The sequence below is a fragment of the Gopherus evgoodei genome, chromosome 18, assembly GCF_007399415.2.
Source record: "Gopherus evgoodei ecotype Sinaloan lineage chromosome 18, rGopEvg1_v1.p, whole genome shotgun sequence".
Taxonomy (NCBI): domain Eukaryota; kingdom Metazoa; phylum Chordata; order Testudines; family Testudinidae; genus Gopherus; species Gopherus evgoodei.
In genome coordinates, this window is record NC_044339.1 from 1,649,603 (window position 1) to 1,670,019 (window position 20,417).

Below are 20,417 nucleotides of genomic sequence, written 5' to 3' on the forward strand. Positions count from 1 at the left end.
AGTAGGTGGCACAGCCCCAGGCTGCAGAGAGCAAAGCCACAGAGCTGGTAAGCGACTTGCCCAAGGTCACACAAGAGGCCAGAGAAACTGAGCCTCAGTCTCCTGAGACCCACCTCAGCCCCTATCCACTAGGCAACTCTGCCTTCATGGGGCAGATCCCCTTCCCAGAGACAGAGCCACAGCCCCCCAGGCTTCTGACAGAGCTCATGCCCCCTTCAGCAGCAATCCCCAGGGGATGGGTCACCTTCCCTGGGCTCTCGGCGCGGCTGGGTCTGTGCCAGCAGGATCCGGCTGCAGGGATCAGTGTGAGGTGGAGGCCTGGGGGATCTCCAAGGGGCGATGGCACTGCTCACCTCAGGGCTGCCTGAGGAACAGGGCCCGTTAGAACCAGTGCTATCCTCTGCCTGGGCTTGGCCCTGCTGGGCCCGGCAAGATGGCGCTCTGGCCTCAACACGGGGCTGAGGGAGAAGCTCATAGGTTCAGGGATCACATGCTGATGACAGTGGCCCAGGAGACACAACAGCACAGGCCTGTGCCTCGGTTTCCCCATCTGCAACACAGGGCTGACAGTACTGCCCTCTGTAAAGCCCTATGAGACCCACTGCTCGGCAGAGCTGGAGAAAAGCCAGGTGCATCACTGGTCCAGTGCAGGAGCCCAGGGCCTCAGGAGCTACCGGGCACAATGGCATTCAGAGTGCCAGCCCTGGGCATGCAGAGCTCTTGCACAGACACATGCCATATGGCCTGGCCCCAGAGGGCCCCTCAACCATTCTCCAGCCATGGTGGGGCAGGGAGACGGGAAGGGCCATACCTTGTCTCCTTGGTAGGGCTCTGGCAGCTGCCAGTAGTAGGACTCCTGGCCCAGCTGGCCAAAGCGCCCGAAGGAGAGCTGCGGCCCCTCGGCTGACAGCTCCACGGCGAAGCCAGTCACAATGCGGGTGCTGTGCTGACGGTTCACCAGGGCGAAGTTCTGGAAGTCGCCCGGCAGGAAGGGGCTCGTGACCTGCCGAGAACAGACACCAGGGGACGTGAATTCAACCAGGGGCCCCTACGAACCAGGCACCCTGCGGGACTGGACCGGGAGGCTGGGGGAGATGGGCTCTTACCAGGCCCCGGTAGTAGGAGGAGCTGGTACACTGCTGGGTCACACCCATGCAGAAGCAGGGCAGACAACCCTCGCGGTTCTCGGTGCTCAGGTGGAAATGGTTGGCACGGCAGCTGCTGCAGGAGGGACCCTCCACGTGGGGCTGCAAGGGAATGGGACAGATGAGGGGCTGAGGAGACGGCCCAACAGCCAGGGAGATGGTTGAGTGACACCAACTGCCTAGGGGTCGAACCAGCCCCACCCTGTTCTCCAGGGCTGGAATTCCCCAAGCAATGAACTGGGCCAGGAGCACGGGAACGAAATGGTAAGTGGAGCAGAATCCTGGGGCAGCTGCGGAGGGATCCTCTCCCCCAGGGACCCTGCTCCCCTCCCTCATGTCAGGGACAGGCAGGAAGTTCCCATGTTCAGGCACAAACTGGTGAAGATCAGGGCCAGGCAGAGGGTGCAGGCTCAATGCACGTGGGCATAGGCCAGCTACCCAACAGCTGGGGCAGCCCAGTGAGAGCTGTCAGCAGCACGGGGCAGGCACAGGCCAGAGCTCGGAGTGAGAAGCAAAGAACAACTCAGTTCGGGAATTTGGTTCCCAGCGCGGCTCTGGGAAACTGAGGGCAGCTCAGCGTCAGACACAGGAGAGACAGTTACACTTAGCACATGATGTTAACAAGAACAGGGAGTTGGTGTGACAAAGTGAGACTTTTCTGTAAGATTTGTATGGCGCCTGTGCGTGCCTCAGTTTTCCCTGTATTTCCCAGAGGGGAGGAAGGGCTCTCAGGGCAGGCTGGAACACAGGTAGGAGTGTCGCCAGGCTGACTCAGCTGGGCCTGGTCATTGAAAAGGATTGGCCAAGGCCGATTCCACATCAATGGAGTATGTGAGAAGCCAACGGCCAACCCAGTCCCAGAACATTGACCCCAAGGAACCAATGGTCCAGAGGGAGATGGATTTCCCACCTCTCTGCAGAGGAGCTAAGCAATAGCTGGAGAACAAAGGACTGGAGAGGGGTGAGGTGGTGACCAGAGGTGCCTGCTGGAAGGAGTCGGGGCTCTCACCTAGAACTGACCAAGGAGGAGGTCAGGCAGAGAGACAGATGGAGCCTGAACATGGGTTCACTACAGCCTGGCTGGGCCCTGGACTGGGCTGACCAGGATGGGCTGCGCTTTCACCTTCAGGTCTCTGGGCTAACCCGGGGCTTCCTATGCTGAGCTCCAGCTGCTGACTAAACCCGACGGATGTGACAGCGCTGGCTGAGGGGCGTTAATCCCTGCACAGCACACAAGTCTCCACGGGAGTCTGGCTCAGTGGGACTTGCTGCACAGAGCTCCCAGTGTGAGGCAGGGGGGCTGGAGCCCCAGAAGGCCCGTCTCGGAGGTGGTCAGGCAGCGGGCCCTGCTCTGGAGGAAGAGTGAGACCCTGGGGGGGCGGGGTATAGCCCAGTGAACGGTTCCTCCTAGAGACTGTTCCAAAGCTGGGTCTGTAACACCGATCCAGTGGATCCACGACAGTGGGGTCTAGTGGTTAGAGCAGTGAGGATTCCTGGAGCTAGGAGGGGAGTGGGGAAGAGATTAGAGCAGGGGGCTGGGCCCAAGACTCCTGAGTTCTTGTCCCAGCTCCACCAGCACTGTGTGTTCCTGGCTCAGTTCACCCTGTGTTAGAGCAGCAGCTGGGAGCGTCAGCCTGTGGCACCCTGAAAGCCCTCCCTGCCCCCATGGAGACGCGCCAGGGGTGGCGATTGGGGAGGAATGGAGCTAGGTTCCCCGATGAGTTCCTGACAGAGCTGGCAACGGGGGAGGAATGGAGCAAGGTTCCCCGATGGGTCCCTGGCAGGGCTGTGGATGAGCCCCGCACATGGCAGAGGAACATGCTAGCAGGGAGCTATTCTCTCACCTTACACTGGCACTGCCCCCTGGCATCACACTGCCTGCTCACGCTGCCTTGTGGGTCACAGCTGCAGTTTCTGTTGAGCTCTAGAGCAAGGAGGCAGAAGAGAAGAGCTGTTACTCCTGAGCCTGGTCGTCTGGGGGCCAAGCAATGGAGGGGCTCTGAGCCCAGCACCCTCTTGCTCCATGGGTAACTGCCAGCTCTGCCCTGCCCACAGGATGGGGCACCAGAATCCACGATGGGCTCCCCCAGGCCAGGGCTCCTTCAATTTCCCTCACAATTGGACCCCCCAGGAGAGCCCGTCCCCAGGCACCAGGCCCCATAACCCCAAGTGCACTGCATGGGGTTGGATCTTGGGCGCTGGGAATTTTGTACGACTTCCTTCCCAACAGCCCTGGCGCTGGGCCCCGAACCCGTCTCACCCCAGGGACCCCCCTCTCAGACCCAGCTGCCACTCACTTCCATGGCACTCACCTCTGCAGGGCTGTCCCAGGCTGGGGTTCCCCACATAGCCAGCAGCGCACCTGGGGGCAAAGCAAAGAGACCTCCTGGTCACCTGGGGAGTTGGTTGTGCCAGTCTTCAGCCCACCAAACCCCGGCTGCTCTTACCCTCACAGCCCCCCATTTCCCCACAGGCCCACCTCTCACCCACAGCCCTGCACCTCCACACACCCCACACCCATACCTCACAGCCCCCTCACCCACAACCCCACCCCCATCCTTCCACACAGCCGCAGCCTCCACCCCACATACTGCCCCCACACCCACACCCCCTCCCCCATTCCTTCCCTCACAGCCCCCCATTCCCCCACAGGCCCACCCCTCACCCACAGCCCTGCACCTCCACACCCACCACACCCATACCTCACAGCCCCCTCACCCACAACCCCACCCCCATCCTTCCACACAGCCGCAGCCTCCACCCCACATACTGCCCCCACACCCACAACCCCTCCCCTGTACCTTCCCTCACAGCCCCCCATTCCCCCACCGGCCCACCTCTCACCCACAGCCCTGCATCTCCACACCCCCCACACCCATACCTCACAGCCCCCTAGCCCACAACCCCACCCCCATCCTTCCACACAGCCGCAGCCTCCACCCCACATACTGCCCCCACACCCACAACCCCTCCCCCATACCTTCCCTCACATCCCCCCATTCCCTCACAGGCCCACCCCTCACCCACAGCCCTGCACCTCCACACTCCCCACACCCATACCTCACAGCCCCCTCGCCCACAACCCCACCCCCATCCTTCCACACAGCCGCAGCCTCCACCCCACATACTGCCCCCACACCCACAACCCCTCCCCCATACCTTCCCTCACAGCCCCCCATTCCTCCACAGTCCCACGCCACACCCACAGTCCTGCGTCTCCAACTCCCACACAGCCATATCCCACAGCCCCCTCACGCACAGCCCCTCACCCCCCCACCTGCCCACCCAACTCTGGTTTGGCTCTTTGTATCTCTGCTGCCCTCATGCTGCTTCCAGCCTGGAGTTGGGCGCCCTGAACTCTGCATCTGGCCCTCTTCCCCCACAACACGAGTGGCTCTTCCTGCCCCGACGGGGGTTACTCGTCCCCCTGGGGGAAGAATCGGGCCCCCAGAGCATTCAGGGGCTGGTTGCCGGGCAGGAGCATGGGGAGTCCTGGCCTCAGCACTAGGGCTGGAGGAGCTTCCTTCTCAACTGAGCCCCCTGCCCTAGCCCTACAGTCCTTAACCAACCCCAGAACCCTGGCACCCCACACCCGGGCAGCAGCCACAGACAGCCCCACGGCCAGGCTCCGAGACCCATTCGACTCTGCAGGAGACAGGCTGTGCTGGGCTAGCTAGGAGGTTCCCTCCTCCAAGTGCCAGTGTCAGGAGCCTTGCTGGGGCTCCCAGAGCAGTGACCTACACTGGCATTTGGGGGCACCCCTGGCACCAGTCAGTGCCGATTCCACTGCCCCAGACCACCAGGGCAGGCACAGCCTGACACTCAGGTGAGCCAAGTAGGGTGCATGGGGCAGTCCCTGAGTGGTGTCTGAGCAGGGACCGACTGGCACCCCCCGTACCTCTGGCACTGGCGGCCCACGTAGCCTGCGGTGCAGGCATCACATGTGGGCTGTCCGTCCATGTCCAAGAAGCAGGTTTTCGTGGCCCTGAGAAGAGGATGAAGAAGAGTCATGCGCAGCCTAGCCCTGCCCTCGGCCCAGCCTTGTCCGCCCCGCAGCCCACCCCATGGACCAACAGACAGACAGGATGACACAAGACATGGAGCGAGCAGAAGCCCTGTGGGGTGGGACTTCCCCAGGCTGTCAGGAGACGTACTGGCTGGTGGCATATGGTCCGTGGCATGGGCAGGGCTGGCAGTCTGTTGGGGTCCCTTGTCGGGCGTCGCCATAGTAACCTGGCTGGCAGCGTTCGCACCTGGTGCCCTCGGTGTTGTCCTGGCAGTTCTGAGAAGGAAAAAGAAGGAATCTATACATTTAAAATGATGGGGTGTAAATTAGCTGTTACCACTCAAGAAAGAGATCTTGGAGTCACAGTGGATAGTTCTCTGAATGTGCAGCGGCAGACAAAAAAGCGAACAGAATGTTGGGCATCATTAAGAAAGGGAGAGATAATAAGACAGAAAATATCATATTGCCTCTCTATAAATCCACGGTACGCCCACATCTTGAACACTGTGTGCAGATGTGGTCACCCCATCTCAAAAAAGATATATTGGAATTGGAAAAGATTCAGAAAAGGGCAACAAAATTATTAGGGGTCTGGAACAGCTTCCCTGTGAGGTGAGATTAATAAGACTGAGGGGAGTTTTCATCTTGGAAAAGAGACGACTAAGGGGGGATATGATAGAGGTCTATAAAATCATGACTGGTGTGGAGAAAGTAAATAAGGAAGTGTTATTTACTCCTTCTCATAACACAAGAACTGGGGGTCACCCAGTGACATTAATAGGCAGCAGGTTTAAAACAAACAAAAGGAAGTATATTTTCACACAACGCACAGTCAGCCTATGGACTCCTTGCCAGAGGATGTTGTGAAGGCCAAGACTGTAACAAGGTTCAAAAAAGAACTAGATAAGTTCCTGGAGGACAGGTCCATCAATGGCTATCAGACAGGCTGGGCAGGAATGGTGTCCTTAGCCTCTGGTTGTCAGAAGCTGGGAATAGGCGACAAGGGATGGATCACCTGATGATTCCCTGTTCTGTTCATTCCCTCTGGGGCACCTGGCATTGGCCACTGTTGCCAGATAGGATACTGGGCTAGATGGACCTTTGGTCTGACCCACTCTGGCTGTTCGTATGTTCTTATCTCTTATAGCCAGGCCCTGCCAGCTCCACTCTGACACCCCCTCACTCTCACTGCAGCCTGGCACCTGCCCAGGAACCTGGAGCCCCAGATACAAGATGTTGCATAGGTCACTGGCACCCACTGCCTGTCCCAGGCCATCCTCATTCCCCAGAGCCAGGGAGCTCGCCAAGGTGTCCCTGAGGGGAGCTGGCTGGCATGGCTCTGGGCACAGGCCCTCTGCTCCAAGCCCCACAGGAAGCCCTGGGAGCAGCCAGGCCAGGGCAGAGTGCAGGATGTCACATGGCAGGGAACATCCCTGCTGAGTCACACAACCGCCCTCACGGACTCACCCCAGATAGGGCAGCTCACAGGGGCAGGGCTCACCTGGCAGTCTCCCGTCTCGGCATCACACTCGCCCGAGTGCCCGCTGCAGTCGCAGCGCTCACATGTACCCAGGTAGAGGCCGCTGGAGGTGCGAGCATAGCCCACGTCGCAGTCCTTGGGGGAGAGAACAGGGCCAGTGGGTTCCTAAATCCACCCTCCCCCGGCACCAGGCAGGGCTGGGACCCTCCTCCGGCGCCAGGCACAGCTGGGACCCTCCCCCGGCGCCAGGCACAGCTGGGACCCTCTCTCAGTCCCAGGCAGGGCTGGGACCCTCCCCCAGTCCCAGGCAGGGCTGGGACTCTCCCCCGGCACCAGGCAGGGCTGAGACCTTCCCCCAGGGTCTGGCAGGCTTGGGACCCTGCCCCAGGCGCCAGGCAGGGCCAGGACCCTCCCCCGGCACCAGGCAGGGCCAGGACCTTCCCCTGGGGCCTGGCAGGGTTGGGACTCTGCCCCAGGTGCCAGGCACGGCTGGGACCCTCCCCCGGTGCCAGGCAAGGTATGCCACCCTCAGACCCCTCCCTCCAGCTCAGGCCAAGGAAGGGTCTCCCAGGGAGCTTTGTCCTTTGGACTCCGTGCTCAGAATGGCCGGGAGGCTGCAGCCTTTCTTGCTGCAACCCTGCCCTCCACGCGCCCTCCCGCTGCCCCCGCCCCCCCCAGAGTCAGCGCCACACTCAGCAGCAATGAGGTCAGTCTGGCACACGGATCAGACTCACTCAGCATGGGCCCCCTGTCCCTCCAGTTCCAAATAGGCCATGCAGCTGTCATGGCTGGCATGGGGCACGCTGCCCAGCCCCCATGATACAGCTCAGACACTGCTCCTAGGTGACACAGTTAGAGCCTCCCCAACACCGGGGCTGCTCTCTGACTCCCTGTATGCCAGTGAGAGCCCCATTGCCACCCAGGCCTGGCACCAGTAGGACACCAGCCCCTCCAGCAGGGCTGCCCAGCAGCTGAAGGGAGGAGCAGAGGGCTTGCGCCCCACAGTTGCCATCTAGCGCCAGGCAGCATTGTCTCTGGACCTGGGAGGTGCCCCTGCTGCATGGCTCTCAATGCCATGGAGGAGGCTGCCCCCCAGCCAGAGGGGGTGCTGCTGCCCTGTGTGCCTACTCCAGGGCCAGACTCACCTGACAGGAAGGGCCGCGGTAGCCAGGGGGACAGGTGCACTCCTCCACCTCCACTGCCCGCTCCAGGCCAGTGGCATGGGGCACGGCCACGTCCATGTGGATGTTGGAGAGCCTGGGAGACAAAAGGCCAGGAGGGAGCTCAGCATCCGCAGAGAGACAGGCCTGGGCCAGGCTGCCTGGGCACAGCCAGTCCCTGGCCCCGGCAGGGATCTCCCAAGGGTCACAGCCAGACTCCACGGGATCCCAGGTGAGACGGCGAGATCGAGGGTCACCCTCCATCCTGGATCGTTTTGTGTGTGGGCAGCTGTGTCCCAGGTCTGTCTAGGGGACAGGAGCCTTCCATGCCCACCTGTCCTGGCAGAGGGGAAGCACTCCCTGCTTTTCAGAGAGGTACACAGCAGCTTGAGAAGGGGGGTTCCTGGAACAAGGCAGAGGCAGCTACCGCGGCTGAATTCAGAGCAGCCTCTCTCCTGCTGTCCCATCGCACTGCCCTCTGGCACGCCGGACCCAGGAACAGCCTCTGACCCCAGATCAGCTGGGCCCCATGCCACTGCCAGGGAGGGCCTTCTCCGAGGCTCTGCCAGGGTCAAGGGCAGGAAGGCTTCAGGGGGCAAGAAGAGGAGGAGCCCAAAACTTGCAGCCTCTGCTCCCCAGCAGGGAGCTGCACTGGTACTGGCACGAGAGTTTCGGGTCTGGTGCGGAGGGTGTGTGTGTGGCATGTCCATATGCACAGGCGTGGTGTACGTGTGGTGTGTGTATGGTGCATGCGTGAAGTGTGTATGATGCATATGTGTGGGGTGTGCACAAGGCTGGGGAGCAGTCATAGCTGGCACTGTCTCTCAGCCTGGCAGACTGGCCCTTTCCCCACAGAATGGGCTCAGCTGGGACACCAGCAAAGACGGCTTCTCCCACGCTCCGAGCCCCCCACTGCCTCTTGCCAGGCTGGAGCAGAGGCCAGGGCCGGTCCCCGGTGCCCACGTTACCTGCTCTCCGCTGGCCTGTCCATGTACGATGCCCGGATCATGAAAAGGTCGATATCGGCCAGCGCCATCAACAGGTGCTCCCGCGTGGCATCCTGCCCATCAGCTCGACGCCAAGCACGCTAGGGAGGACACAGCAAATACCAGGGTGACCGGCCACTTGTTAGCCACATGCGCCACCCGCGCCAGCCCCGCTCCCCACACACAGGCTATAGCAGGTTGGAGCCCAGGGCACTCTAGCAGTCACTGCCGCTGGTGGAGCAGGGGATTCTGGGTACTTTATAGTATGGCATGTCCCCAAGCAGCAGGCATACGCGCTCCCACCCGCAAGGCGATGGGCCAGTCAGTGGGCAGAGGTCACTGGGAGTGAGGGCAGGGCACCCTGGCAGGGTACCATGGGTTAGCTCTGGGCCACCCAGGCACCAGCTCTGTGATACTCAGGGGCTGACGGGTGAGGGGTGCTGGGGTCCCATCCTACTCCCTGGGGGCGGAGCTCCTGCAGGGGCCACCCATGCTCTCACCTCAAGGAAGGGGACTGTGAATCGGGTGGGGGTCCGTGGCAGGGGGCCGGCCTTGGCGAAGTGCTCCAGGAAGATGCCGTTGCCACGCAGACGCACGTCGGGCTGGCCCGGCAGGGGCTGGGCGCCGGGCGCCGCGCTGTGTGTAACGGTGTAGTGCAGCTCCCCACCATATGAGGTCACCTGCGCGGGGCAGCGCCACTCAGCCGGAGTGATGAACATGGCCTGGCCGCCAGCCCCACCCACAGCCTCCCCTGCTCCCACTGCCTGGCCCCATCCACAGCCACCCCCACCCACTGCCCACCCCACTGTTCACAGCCTCCCCTGTCCCACCATCCGGCCCTGCCCACAGCCTCCCCTGCCCCCCGCCCAGCCCCCTGCCCATACCCTCCTCCATCCCACTGCCCTGCCCTGCCCACAGCATCTGCCGCCCCCACCACCCACAGCCTCCACTGTCCCACCATCCGGCCCTGCCCACAGCCTCCCCAGCCCCACGGCCCAGCTCCCAGCCCATACCTTCCTCCATCCCACCGCCCAGACCTGCCCACAGCCTCCCCTTTGCCCAGCCCCACAGCCCAGCACCCTGCCCATACCCTCCTCCATCCCACCACTCTGCCCTGACCACAACCTACCCTGTCCCACCATGCAGCCCTGCTCACAGTCTCCCCTGCCCCCAGCCCCACGGCCCAGCACCCTGCCCATACCCTCCTCCATCCCACCACTCTGCCCTGACCACAGCCTACCCTGTCCCACCATGCAGCCCTGCTCACCGTCTCCCCTGCCCCCAGCCCCATGGCCCAGCCCCCTACCCATACCCTCCTCCATCCCACCACCCTGCCCTGACCACAGCCTCCCCTGTCCCACCATCCAGCCCTGCTCACAGTCTCCCCTGCCCCCAGCCCCATGGCCCAGCCCCCTGCCCATACCCTCCTCCATCCCACCGCCCTGCCCTGCCCACAGCATCTGCCGCCCCCACCACCCACAGCCTCCACTGTCCCACCATCCGGCCCTGCTCACAGCCTCCCCTGCCCCCAGCCCCACGGCCCAGCCCCCTGCCCATACCCTCCTCCATCCCACAGCCCAGCCCTGCCCACAGCCTCCCCTTTGCCCAGCCCCATGGCCCAGCCCCCAGCCCATACTCTTCTCCATACCACCGCCCTGCCCTGCCCACAGCCTCTCCTTTCCCCAGCCCCATGGCCCAGCCTGCTGCCCATACCCTCCTCCATCCCACTGCCCTGCCCTGCCCTGCCCACAGCCTCCCCTTTGCCCAGTCCCACAGCCCAGCCCCAGCCCATACTCTTCTCCATACCACCTCCCTGCCCTGACCACAGCCTCCCCTGTCCCATCATCCAGCCCTGCTCACAGTCTCCCCTGCCGCCAGCCCCACGGCCCAGCCCCCTGCCCATACCCTCCTCCATCCCACAGCCCAGCCCTGCCCACAGCCTCCCCTTTGCCCAGCCTCACGGCCAGCCCTCTCCCCATACTCTTCTCCATACCACCGCCCTGCCCTGCCCTGCCCGCAGCCTCCCCTTTCCCCAGCCCCATGGCCCAGCCCGCTGCCCATACCCTCCTCCGTCCCACCGCCCTGCCCTGCCCTGCCCACAGCTTCCCCTGTCCCACCATCCGGCCCTGCCAACAGTCTCCCCTTCCCCCAGCCCCATGGCCCAGCCCCCTGCCCACACCCTCCTCCATCCCACCGCCCTGCCCTGCCCACAGCATCCCCCGCCTCCAGCCCAGCCCCCTGCCCATTCCCTCCTCCATCCCACCGCCCAGCCCTGCCCACAGCCTCCCCTTTCCCCAGCCCCATGGCCCAGCCCCCTGCCCATACTCTCCTCCATCCCACTGCCCTGTCCTGCCCCCAGCCTCCCCTGCCCCCAGCCCCAAGGCCCAGCCCGCTGCCCATACCCTTCTCCATCCCACTGCCCAGTCCTGCCCACAGCATCCCCCATCCCCACCACCCACAGCCTCCACTGTCCCACCATCCGGCCCTGCCCACAGCCTCCCCTTTCCCCAGCCCCATGGCCCAGCCCCCTGCCCATACTCTCCTCCATCCCACTGCCCTGTCCTGCCCCCAGCCTCCCCTGCCCCCAGCCCCAAGGCCCAGCCCGCTGCCCATACCCTTCTTCATCCCACTGCCCAGCCCTGCCCACAGCATCTGCCGCCCCCACCACCCACAGCCTCCACTGTCCCACCATCCGGCCCTGCCCACAGCCTCCCCAGCCCCACGGCCCAGCCCCCTGCCCATACCCTCCTCCATCCCACTGTCTTGCCCTGTCCTGCCCACAGCCTCCTCCATCCCACCGCCCTGCCCTGCCCACAGCCTCCCCTGCCTCCAGTCCCACGGCCCAGCCTGCTGCCCATACCCTTCTCCATCCCATTGCCCTGCCCTGCCCACAGCCTCCCCTGCCCTCAGCCCCACAGCCCAGCCTGCTGCCCATACCCTTCTCCATCCCACTGCCCAGTCCTGCCCACAGCATCCCCCACCCCCACCACCCACAGCCTCCACTGTCCCACCATCCGGCCCTGCCCACAGCCTCCCCTGCCCCCAGCCCCACGGCCCAGCCCGCTGCCCATACTCTACTCTATCCCACTGCCCTGCCCTGCCCACAGCCTCCCCTTTCCCCAGCCCCATGGCCCAGCCCGCTGCCCATACCCTCCTCCATCCCACTGCCCTGCCCTGCCCTGCCCACAGCCTCCCCTGCCCCCACCACCCACAGCCTCCCCCATCCCACCATCTCGCCCCACCCATAGCCTCCCCCACTCCATCTCTTTGCTCGCCCCTGGAGCACCTGCCCTCCCCAGTGCCCACCCTTCCCCTGCACTATGATGCTGCCAGCCCAGCCTGCCAGGAGGGAGGCCGCGTCAGCCACAGGCACCGTGGAGTGGAGGGGGGCACCTTGTCTCCCTTGAAGCGGTCAGGCAGCACCCAGTAGTAGACATCGCGGGGCAGGGTGTTGAAGGCGGAAAAGGCCAACTCAGCATGGCCGGGGGAGCGGATGCCCTCGCTGACCGTGCGGGTGTTGGCCAGGTTGGCCAGGCTGAAGTGCGCCCGCTCACCATCCAGGGCCCGCACCTGCAACACAAACAGTGTCAACTGGTAGCCCTACACCTGGAGCAGGACACCTGGGTTCACTGTGCCTCACTGCCCTCTTGGGGGCTCCGTGTCTGGCACGGGGTGAGCACACCCGTCTGCATCGAGGACATGGGGGGCAGGCCAGTGAACGCGGCGCTTGACATGGGCGGATCTACTGGCCCCACTGAAGGTTAGCTGATGGGGCTGTGCCCCTGCCCGGCGGGGCTCTCTGGGGGGGGAGGCGCTGCCTGCAGAGGGTACCTGCCCGGCGGCGCTCTCTGGGTGGGGAGGCGCTGCCTGCGGAGGGTACCTGCCCGGCGGGGCTCTCTGGGAGGGGAGGCGCTGTCTGCAGGCGGTACCTGCCCGGTGGGGTTCTCTGGGTGGGGAGGTGCTGCCCATGGGTGGTACCTGCCCCTTGGGGTTCTCTGGGTGGGGAGGTGTTACCCACTGGCAGTATATGCCCAGTAAGGCTCTCTGGGTGGGGTGGCGCTGCCCACAAGGGTACCTGCCCGGTGGGACTTTCTGGGTGGGGTGGCGCTGCCCGTGGGGGTACCTGCTCTGAGGGGTCTCGGGGTGGGAGGTGCTGCCCGTGGGGGGTGCCTGCCTAGTGGGGCTCTCGGGGGGGGGAGGTGATGCCTGTGGGGGGTAGCTCCCTGGTGAGGCTCTGGGGAGAGGGAGGTGCTGCCCGCGGGGGGTACCTGCTCTGAGGGTGTCGGGGTGGGAGGTGCTGCCCGTGGGGGGTACCTGCCTGGTGGGACTCTCTGGGTAGGGGGAGGTGCTGCCCGCGGGCGGTACCTGCTCTCTGTTCCAGTAGGAGCTGGCACACTGCTGGGACACCCCCATGCAGAAGCACTTCAGGCAGCCATCGGGGTTCTGCTCGCTCAGGTGGAAGGCTCCAGACGTGCACTCGTTGCAGAGATGTCCCGCCACGTTGGGCTGCAGAAGGGATGGAGGGACGGCACTGAGCAACATGGCGCAGGCTGGGCACGCAGCAGGGCTGCTCCCACTGCACCCCCCCACACTGCTCCAGCCTGGCAGGGCCCAAGAGCTCCAATGCAGCCTGTCCTCCAGGGATCCAACCCATCTAGTGTTGGCCTGGGCCTCTGGCCTGCTCTCAGGTGGGCATGGCACCAACAAGTCCTGACGCTGGGTGCCAAGGGCCCTAAGGAGTGCTGGTTCTGTCTGGGGACCCCAGGGGAGGGGGAGTTCCCTGGGTCCTGCACCCACAGGGGCATGCTGGTGGCACTAGCAGGTGCAGCTCCAGGCAAAGGGCTGCAGGACACAGCTGCCGCGATTGAAGATGAGCCACGGAGATGGCAGAGCAGCTGCCCAGCACAATGGCTGAGGAGGGTCACTGTACTCAGATTGGGCTGAGAGTCCCCTCCTCTCCCTTCCTGACCCCAGGGAACAGAGTCGCCCCTGCAGCACCCCCAGAATGGATGACGCCCCTGGCATGGAGCCAGTATAGGGCACGCGGGAGTGGCCGGGGCCAAGGGCCTGAGCCCTAGGGGAGGGGGTGGTGCAGGAGCCCTGGGACCTCCGAATGCAGCTGTCTACCCCAAACCTCTCCATGCGCCCCCAGCCCCAGGGCAGGCCCTTCCCCACAGTCTGGAAGGCAGCACCCAACTACTCGCTTCTGCTTCTCACTTCTGCTGTTCAAATCCCTGTCACCACAATGTGCTCCCCAGGCCAGTGGGGTCACACCGCACTGCATCGCACAGCACTACACCACGCAGCATTGCACCGCACTGCAACACACTGCACAGCACCATGTTGTGCCACACCACAGCATGCAGTGGTGTGCTGCACTGAAATGCACTGTACAGCACTGCACTACACTGCACCATGCAGCACTGCAACGCACCACACGGCACTGCATAGGGCTAAGCTGCATTGTAACACACCATGCTGCAACGCGCTGCTCAGCACCTCACTGTACAGCACCACACCGCACCGCACAGCACCATGCTGCAACACACCACACAGCATCATACTGCAGTGCAACACACCATGCAACAACAAACCACACAGCCTCGTATTGCACTGTACCACACCGCCCCATACCATACCATATTAAACTATACCATGCAACACCGCACCTCACCACACCGTACTGCACTGCACCACACCATAGAGTATCACATCGTACTGCACCGTATCGCACCGCACAGCACTGTGCCACACCACATCACACTGCGCAGCACTGCACTGTGCCGCACTGCACTGAAACACACTGCACACCCCCAAACTGCACAGCCCGGTATTGCACTGTACCACACCACACTGTACTGTACCATACCGCACTGTGCCTCACCACACCGTACTTCACTGCACCAGACCATCGAGTATCACACCGTACCATGCCGTATTGCATCATATCACACCACATAACATTGTACCACACTGCATCACACAGCACAGCACAGCACCACGCAGCACCGTACCATGCCGCACAGCACCATGCAGCATCATGCCGTGCCGCGCAGCACTGTGCTGCATCACAAAGCACTGCACCATGCCACACATCACCGTGCAGCATCGTGCTATGCCGTGCAGCACTGCGCCGCACCACAGAGCACCGCACAGCACCGCACCATGCCGCATTGTACCATCCCGCGCAGCGCCGCGCCGCACAGCAGAACCACACAGCACAGCACAGCACAGCACAGCACTGCACCGCACAGCACCATACCTTACAGCGGCAGGCGCCTCCTGTGGAGTCACTGCTCCCCCTCTCGTCACACTGTATGATCTCCTGGCCTGGGGAAGCAGAGGGGTTTGCAGCCAGTCAGACACTCACCCACCCTCCAAACCACTCATCTCCCGCTACCACGCCCTGGGGCAGCCCCGGCTGCTTGGCACTGGCTGGTGTCTGTGCAGTCAGGGGCGTCGGAGCGGGATGGGGCCACGACACTATTCAGCAGCTGCAGTGCCCATTGTGCCCTGGGGCGTTCTGGGTCCAGATGAGATCATGAGGGAATGGAGTGAGGGGGCTGGGAGTCGCTGGGGGAGCTCCCTCAGGGGTCACAGTGATTCTGTCCTGCCCCACTGATGGCTCCCAAACACAAGGCTCAAGGCTATGGCGTAGGTGTCTCGGTGCGCATGGCTCAGGGGCCAGGCACGGCAGGGCCCAGTTTGGGGGCTCCTCCAAGGGCAGCATGATGTTTGAGGAGGCCCTGCCCAGAGGATAGATCCAGACTGTCAATCTCCTCATTGAGGGGCTGGGAACGACCCTAGGGATAGCTGTGGGTCCCCAGCAGAGCCCACAGCACCCCCAGGATGGCTCCAGGCACAGCCCCTGCCTGGGGCGAGGGGTGAGGCTGAGGTCTCTTTCCCAGGATGCCAAGGGCCGGGGGAACTTACTGGCAGAGGGCATGAGGGGGTACTCACTGGTTCGCACGCAACTCCCACCCGGCTGCATGGGGTTCCCTTCATAGCCACGGGCACAGCTACAGGGGAATCAAGCGAGACACCGGGTCAAAAGGGCCGTCCTGGAGCAAGGCCATGGGTGTCCCCTCTATGGGGCAGGATCCCAGAAGGCACCCATCCTTCTCCCACTGTGGGAGAGCTCTCAGAGTGTCCTGTTCCCCAAGGGCTCCCCAGGTCCATGCCCTTCTCTCTCCCGTGGAGCCAGTGCCATCCCTGCTGTCCATCCCCCACACAAACACCAGGCCCATCTGGACCCCTCAGCTTACCTCTCCCCGCAGCCTTCCCCATCTAGGTGAACCCCCCAGCGCCCTGGGCTAACATCCCCTCTGCTCCACCAGCACCCCAGGGACCCACCTCTCACAGCGTCGCCCTGTGTAGCCCTGGGCACAGGCGTCGCATGTGGCCTGGCCGTCTGTGTCCAGAAAGCACGTGTCGGAGAACCTGCAGGCAGCAAAGCAGAGACAGTTAGCGCCCTGCGTGCCCCCGGGGAGCATGGAGCCAGGCACAGAGCAGCCCAGCAATGGGGCGCCCACACCCTGCGAGCCACTGGGGGTGCCCTCCCAGCACTCACCTGCGCGCAGGGTCAGTGTAGGGGCAGGGGCAGGGCCGACAGGCTGTGGCGTTGCCTCTGGTGGCATCTCCAAAGAAGCCAGGTTTGCACTTGTTACACTGAGGCCCCTCTGTGTTGTGCTGGCAGTTCTGGGGGAGGGAGGAGATGGGTCACTGAGGCTCCAGGAAACTGCGAGGGGCACAGTGCCCCTGGCAGGCAATGCCACGCGCACTGCGCAGCACCACACCGTGAACAAGGGAGCACAAGCCCACCCCTGACAGTGACTCCCCTCTGCGCTCAGATGTCCCAGCATGCACTGGACTGGGCAAGTCACGAGCGGCACTGCCCATCCACGGTCTACCTGGCATTGCCAGCACATGCCTAGAGGAGAGAGCCCAGGACTGGGTGGTGCATAGAGTCCCACTCCAGCCCGCTTGGCGTCTGGCGGGGCCAGGTGGTAGCCAGGAGTAGCCAGGCCCTGTCCCTTACCAGACAGTAGCCGTAGACCCGGTCACAGGAGCTGGAGTGCCCGTGGCAGTTGCAGCCAGAGCAGGTGCCGAGGTAGGGGCCCTCCCGTACCCGCTTGAACCGGGCATCGCACCTCTCGCAGGACAGGCCCGAGTAGCCGATGGGGCACCTGCAAGGGAGTCAGGGGAGCTGGACGCAGGGAGTGGGACAGTCCCAGGCTATGGAAAGCCAAGGGCTTGGCTGACATTCCCCCTGGTAATCCCACGGGCTCAGGATGCTGCCTCCCACCCTGGTTCCAACGGGGATGGACCCTGAGCAGCAGCAATGGCCAGGTCTCCACAGTGGGGGAGGGGAGCCAGCTGGAGTGGTCCCCTCCCCACTCACTAGGGGCTCGGGACAGCAGGTTGGTCCCTTGGGGCATGCCCTGAGGCAGGTGCCCTTTCTTGGTTCGGGACTGGGATACTCCAGCACTGAGGGTACTGCACAGTCCGTAGTACTTCCCTGCACTGCCTCCCCTCCCCGCAGTGCCCCCCTGCCTTCCTGCAGTGTCCTCGTGCCTCTCCGCAGTGTCCCCCTCCCCCCCTGCAGTGCCCCGTGCCTCTCCGCTGTGCCCCCTGCCTCCCTGCAGTGCCCTCTGCCTCCCTGCAGTGCCCCCTGCTTCCCCGCAGTGCCCCCTTGACCCCTGCAGTCCCCCAGGCCTCTCTGCAGTGCCCCCTGCCCCCTGCAGTGCCCCCGTGCCTCTCCGCAGTGCCCCCGTGCCTCCCTGCAGTGCTCCCGTGCCTCTCTGCAGTGCCCCGCTTCCCCACAGTGCCCCCTGCAGTGACCCCGTGCCTCCCTGCAGTGACCACGTGCCTCTCCGCAGTGCCCCCTGCTTCCCCACAGTGCCCCCTGCCTCCCCGCAGTGCCCCCTGCCCCCTGCAGTGCCCCGTGCCTCTCCGCTGTGCCCTGCCTCCCTGCAGTGCCCCTGTGCCTCTCCGCTGTGCTCCTCTGCTTCCTCGCAGTGCCCCCTGCCTCCCTGCAGTGCACCATGCCTCTCTGCTGTGCCCCCCTGCTTTCGCGCAGTGCCTCCCCGCAGTGCCCCCTGCCTCTTTGCAGCACAGGCACTGGGGAGCCCATGGCAGGAACTGACGAGGACCTGCATCAGGCACTGGGGGACCCACAGCACACAGGGGTGACCCATGCAGGCACTGGGGGGGGACCTGCGTCAGGCACTGGGGGGGACCTGTGTCAGGCACTAGGGGACCTGTGGCACACAGAGGGGACCCATGCAGGCACTGGGGAGTCCATGGCAGGCACTTGAGGGGACCCACATCAGGCACTGGGGGCCCTGCAGCATACAGGGGGGACCCATGGCAGGCACTGGGGAGGACCTGCAGCACACAGGGGGGACCCATGGCAGGCACTGGGTAGCCCATGGCAGGCACTGGGTAGCCCATGGCAGGAACTGGGGGGACCTACGGCACACAGGGGGGACCCATGGCAGGCACTGGGGGACCCACAGCACAGCAGCAGGGGCACAGCCCTGTCACAGGGGACCAAGCCGAGTTTGGGCCCCTGCCTTGCTGCAGCAATGGTGCATTCTGGCTATACGGTGCCCACAGGGAAGAGAGGCACCAGCCAGCCCACAGCTCCTTGGGCCCAGAACAATGGGGCCCTGAGCTCCCTGGGAGTTTCCTGACGGCACCTGCACTCCTCGACGCCCTGTGCCACGCCCTGGCTGGTGAGCTCCACGGTGGTGGTGTCCATGGCAATGTCACTCAGCCCCACGCTCGCCATCTTGTTGTCGTAGACCGTCTGTACCAGGATGCTCTCCAGGTTCTGCAGAGCCAGGAGTAGCATCTCCCGGCTCACCGGGGCGCCCGACTCCTGCTGCCAGTTCTCCTGGGAAAGGCGCAGAGGAGGGACAATGTTGCATTCGCCCCCCGAGTGCGTGCCAGGAACACAGGGCGATACAGACCCGGGGGCATCCTAGCACTGCACCCAGAGGGCCGGGCACACAGCAGCTGCAGAAGCCCATTCATGGTGCTGACAACCGCACTGGATGTGACATACCATGTCTGCATACCTCTGCCCCGGTGACTGGAGAGCAGGGGAATCCCCTGGCCATGTGCTCCTGGCAATCAGGGGCCAGGAAGGAGGTGGCAGAGAAAGCCAAGGCAGCCTTTGTTTCCCCTGAGGGCATCACGCCCAGTGCGGGACACCCTCGCTAAGGCGCTGAGGATGAGCGACGGGTCTCAGCATCTCGTCTCCTTCACCCCAGCTTCCCGCTGCCTTTGCCTGCCCTGGAGCTGCCCACAGGCATCTGGGGGCACTTGGTGAGCCACAGAATGAGTTTTGGTTGCCTGGCTGGGCCTGCCTCCCGCCTCTGCAAGGGGCCAGCTGGGCACGGCAGTGCCAGCTGGGATGAGCCGCAGAACAGCACCCCCCCGCACGGTGCGAGAGCCCTACTGGAAGCCAAGTGAGTAGGCTGAACACGCAGTCATTGGCACAGGCGGCTGAGAGGGCATGCCACTGGGGACAGATGCCCTCAGCCCTCCCTGGGCACGTGGGGCCCGCTGCCTCTCCAGCAGCACCCACCTCTGTGAAGTGAATCTGGCGCTGGTTGACGACCGACGGCTGGGTGGGCACCTGTACCCGGTAGATGAGCTTCTGCCCATTCCCCACAATCACCACGTTGGACTTCTGCACGGGCTCTGACTGGCCGCGCGCCAGCCCATAGCGCACCTTGAAGCTGAGGTACCCGCCGTAGGAGTCCACCTGCAACCAGCAGCAGAGCTCAGGTCAGCATGCAGCCCCGGGGGCAGCCCTGCGAGCACTGCAAAGAACCCAGCCCCTCCCTTGCCATCCACAAGGCCTCAGGCCAGCTCAGCTCCCCCTTGGCTCTTCGCTGACAGGCGTCACCAGACCAGCCAGTGGGGGCGCTCCTGGGGCATGGGCAGGGTACAGCCAGAGCCTTCACCCCGCTCTAACCCACGTGAGGCTGCGTGTCTAGAGGGGACCCTCTGCTCTCCAGCATCAGCCGGGCTGCACAGTCACCAGGCCCCTGGGGACGTGGCACTGAGCTGCCATGCATGGTGGCACAGTTCCTGCCCCAGAGTCCCCCAGCAGAGCTGACACTTCCCTGTGCCACGGAGGGTGCCAACGGAGGGACAGGCAACTCCACTTGCCACCTTCCCTCCCAGGCTGCTGTCCCCTCCCTGCCCTGGGACGTGCCCGGTCCTGGCCCTTCACCTTGTTGCCCAGGAACTGGCTGGGCAATGTCCAGAAGGAGTCGTGTGTCAGGAACCTCCTGGACAGGTCCACGAGCTGGAACTCCTGCAGGGCCGGGTCGATCTGGAGCTGTGTGGAAGAGAGGGGCAGCGTCCCCGGCTGCGCTGGTGTTGTCACGTTCACACCTGGCCAGGAGGAGGAAAGGCTCAGTGCCTCCTTGCTCCCAGTACAGCACTGTGACGGTGCCGGTGGGAGCCAGCTGAGGTCACTCAAGTATCATCATAAATGCTAATATTCCTTTTTTGATCCTTGAATTAAAACTACAGCAATAGACAAGACTTGTTTGCTTACATCACAAGACCTGAACAAACATCTCCCCTTCTACCTCTAACAATGCAGACTTGCATTTCAAA

General features: G+C 63.9%; 1 protein-coding gene across 1 annotated transcript in view; it reads right to left on the reverse strand.

Moving 5' to 3' along the window:
* The window catches only part of HSPG2 (heparan sulfate proteoglycan 2), a 189,453-nt gene that overhangs the window by 97,852 nt on the left and 71,184 nt on the right, over positions 1-20,417 (reverse strand). Inside the window, exons 15-34 of the mRNA XM_030537635.1 lie at positions 20,026-20,189; positions 19,372-19,551; positions 18,479-18,675; positions 16,816-16,963; positions 16,348-16,475; positions 16,131-16,217; positions 15,738-15,796; positions 15,040-15,107; positions 13,143-13,283; positions 12,171-12,347; positions 9,278-9,457; positions 8,760-8,878; positions 7,777-7,888; positions 6,653-6,766; positions 5,300-5,427; positions 5,044-5,130; positions 3,458-3,507; positions 2,990-3,069; positions 1,107-1,247; positions 812-1,003 (exon numbers count right to left, since the gene is read on the reverse strand). Of these exons, the coding sequence (XP_030393495.1) occupies positions 812-1,003; positions 1,107-1,247; positions 2,990-3,069; positions 3,458-3,507; positions 5,044-5,130; positions 5,300-5,427; positions 6,653-6,766; positions 7,777-7,888; positions 8,760-8,878; positions 9,278-9,457; positions 12,171-12,347; positions 13,143-13,283; positions 15,040-15,107; positions 15,738-15,796; positions 16,131-16,217; positions 16,348-16,475; positions 16,816-16,963; positions 18,479-18,675; positions 19,372-19,551; positions 20,026-20,189 (2,552 nt within the window). The remainder of the gene's footprint in view (positions 1-811; positions 1,004-1,106; positions 1,248-2,989; positions 3,070-3,457; positions 3,508-5,043; positions 5,131-5,299; positions 5,428-6,652; positions 6,767-7,776; positions 7,889-8,759; positions 8,879-9,277; positions 9,458-12,170; positions 12,348-13,142; positions 13,284-15,039; positions 15,108-15,737; positions 15,797-16,130; positions 16,218-16,347; positions 16,476-16,815; positions 16,964-18,478; positions 18,676-19,371; positions 19,552-20,025; positions 20,190-20,417) is intronic.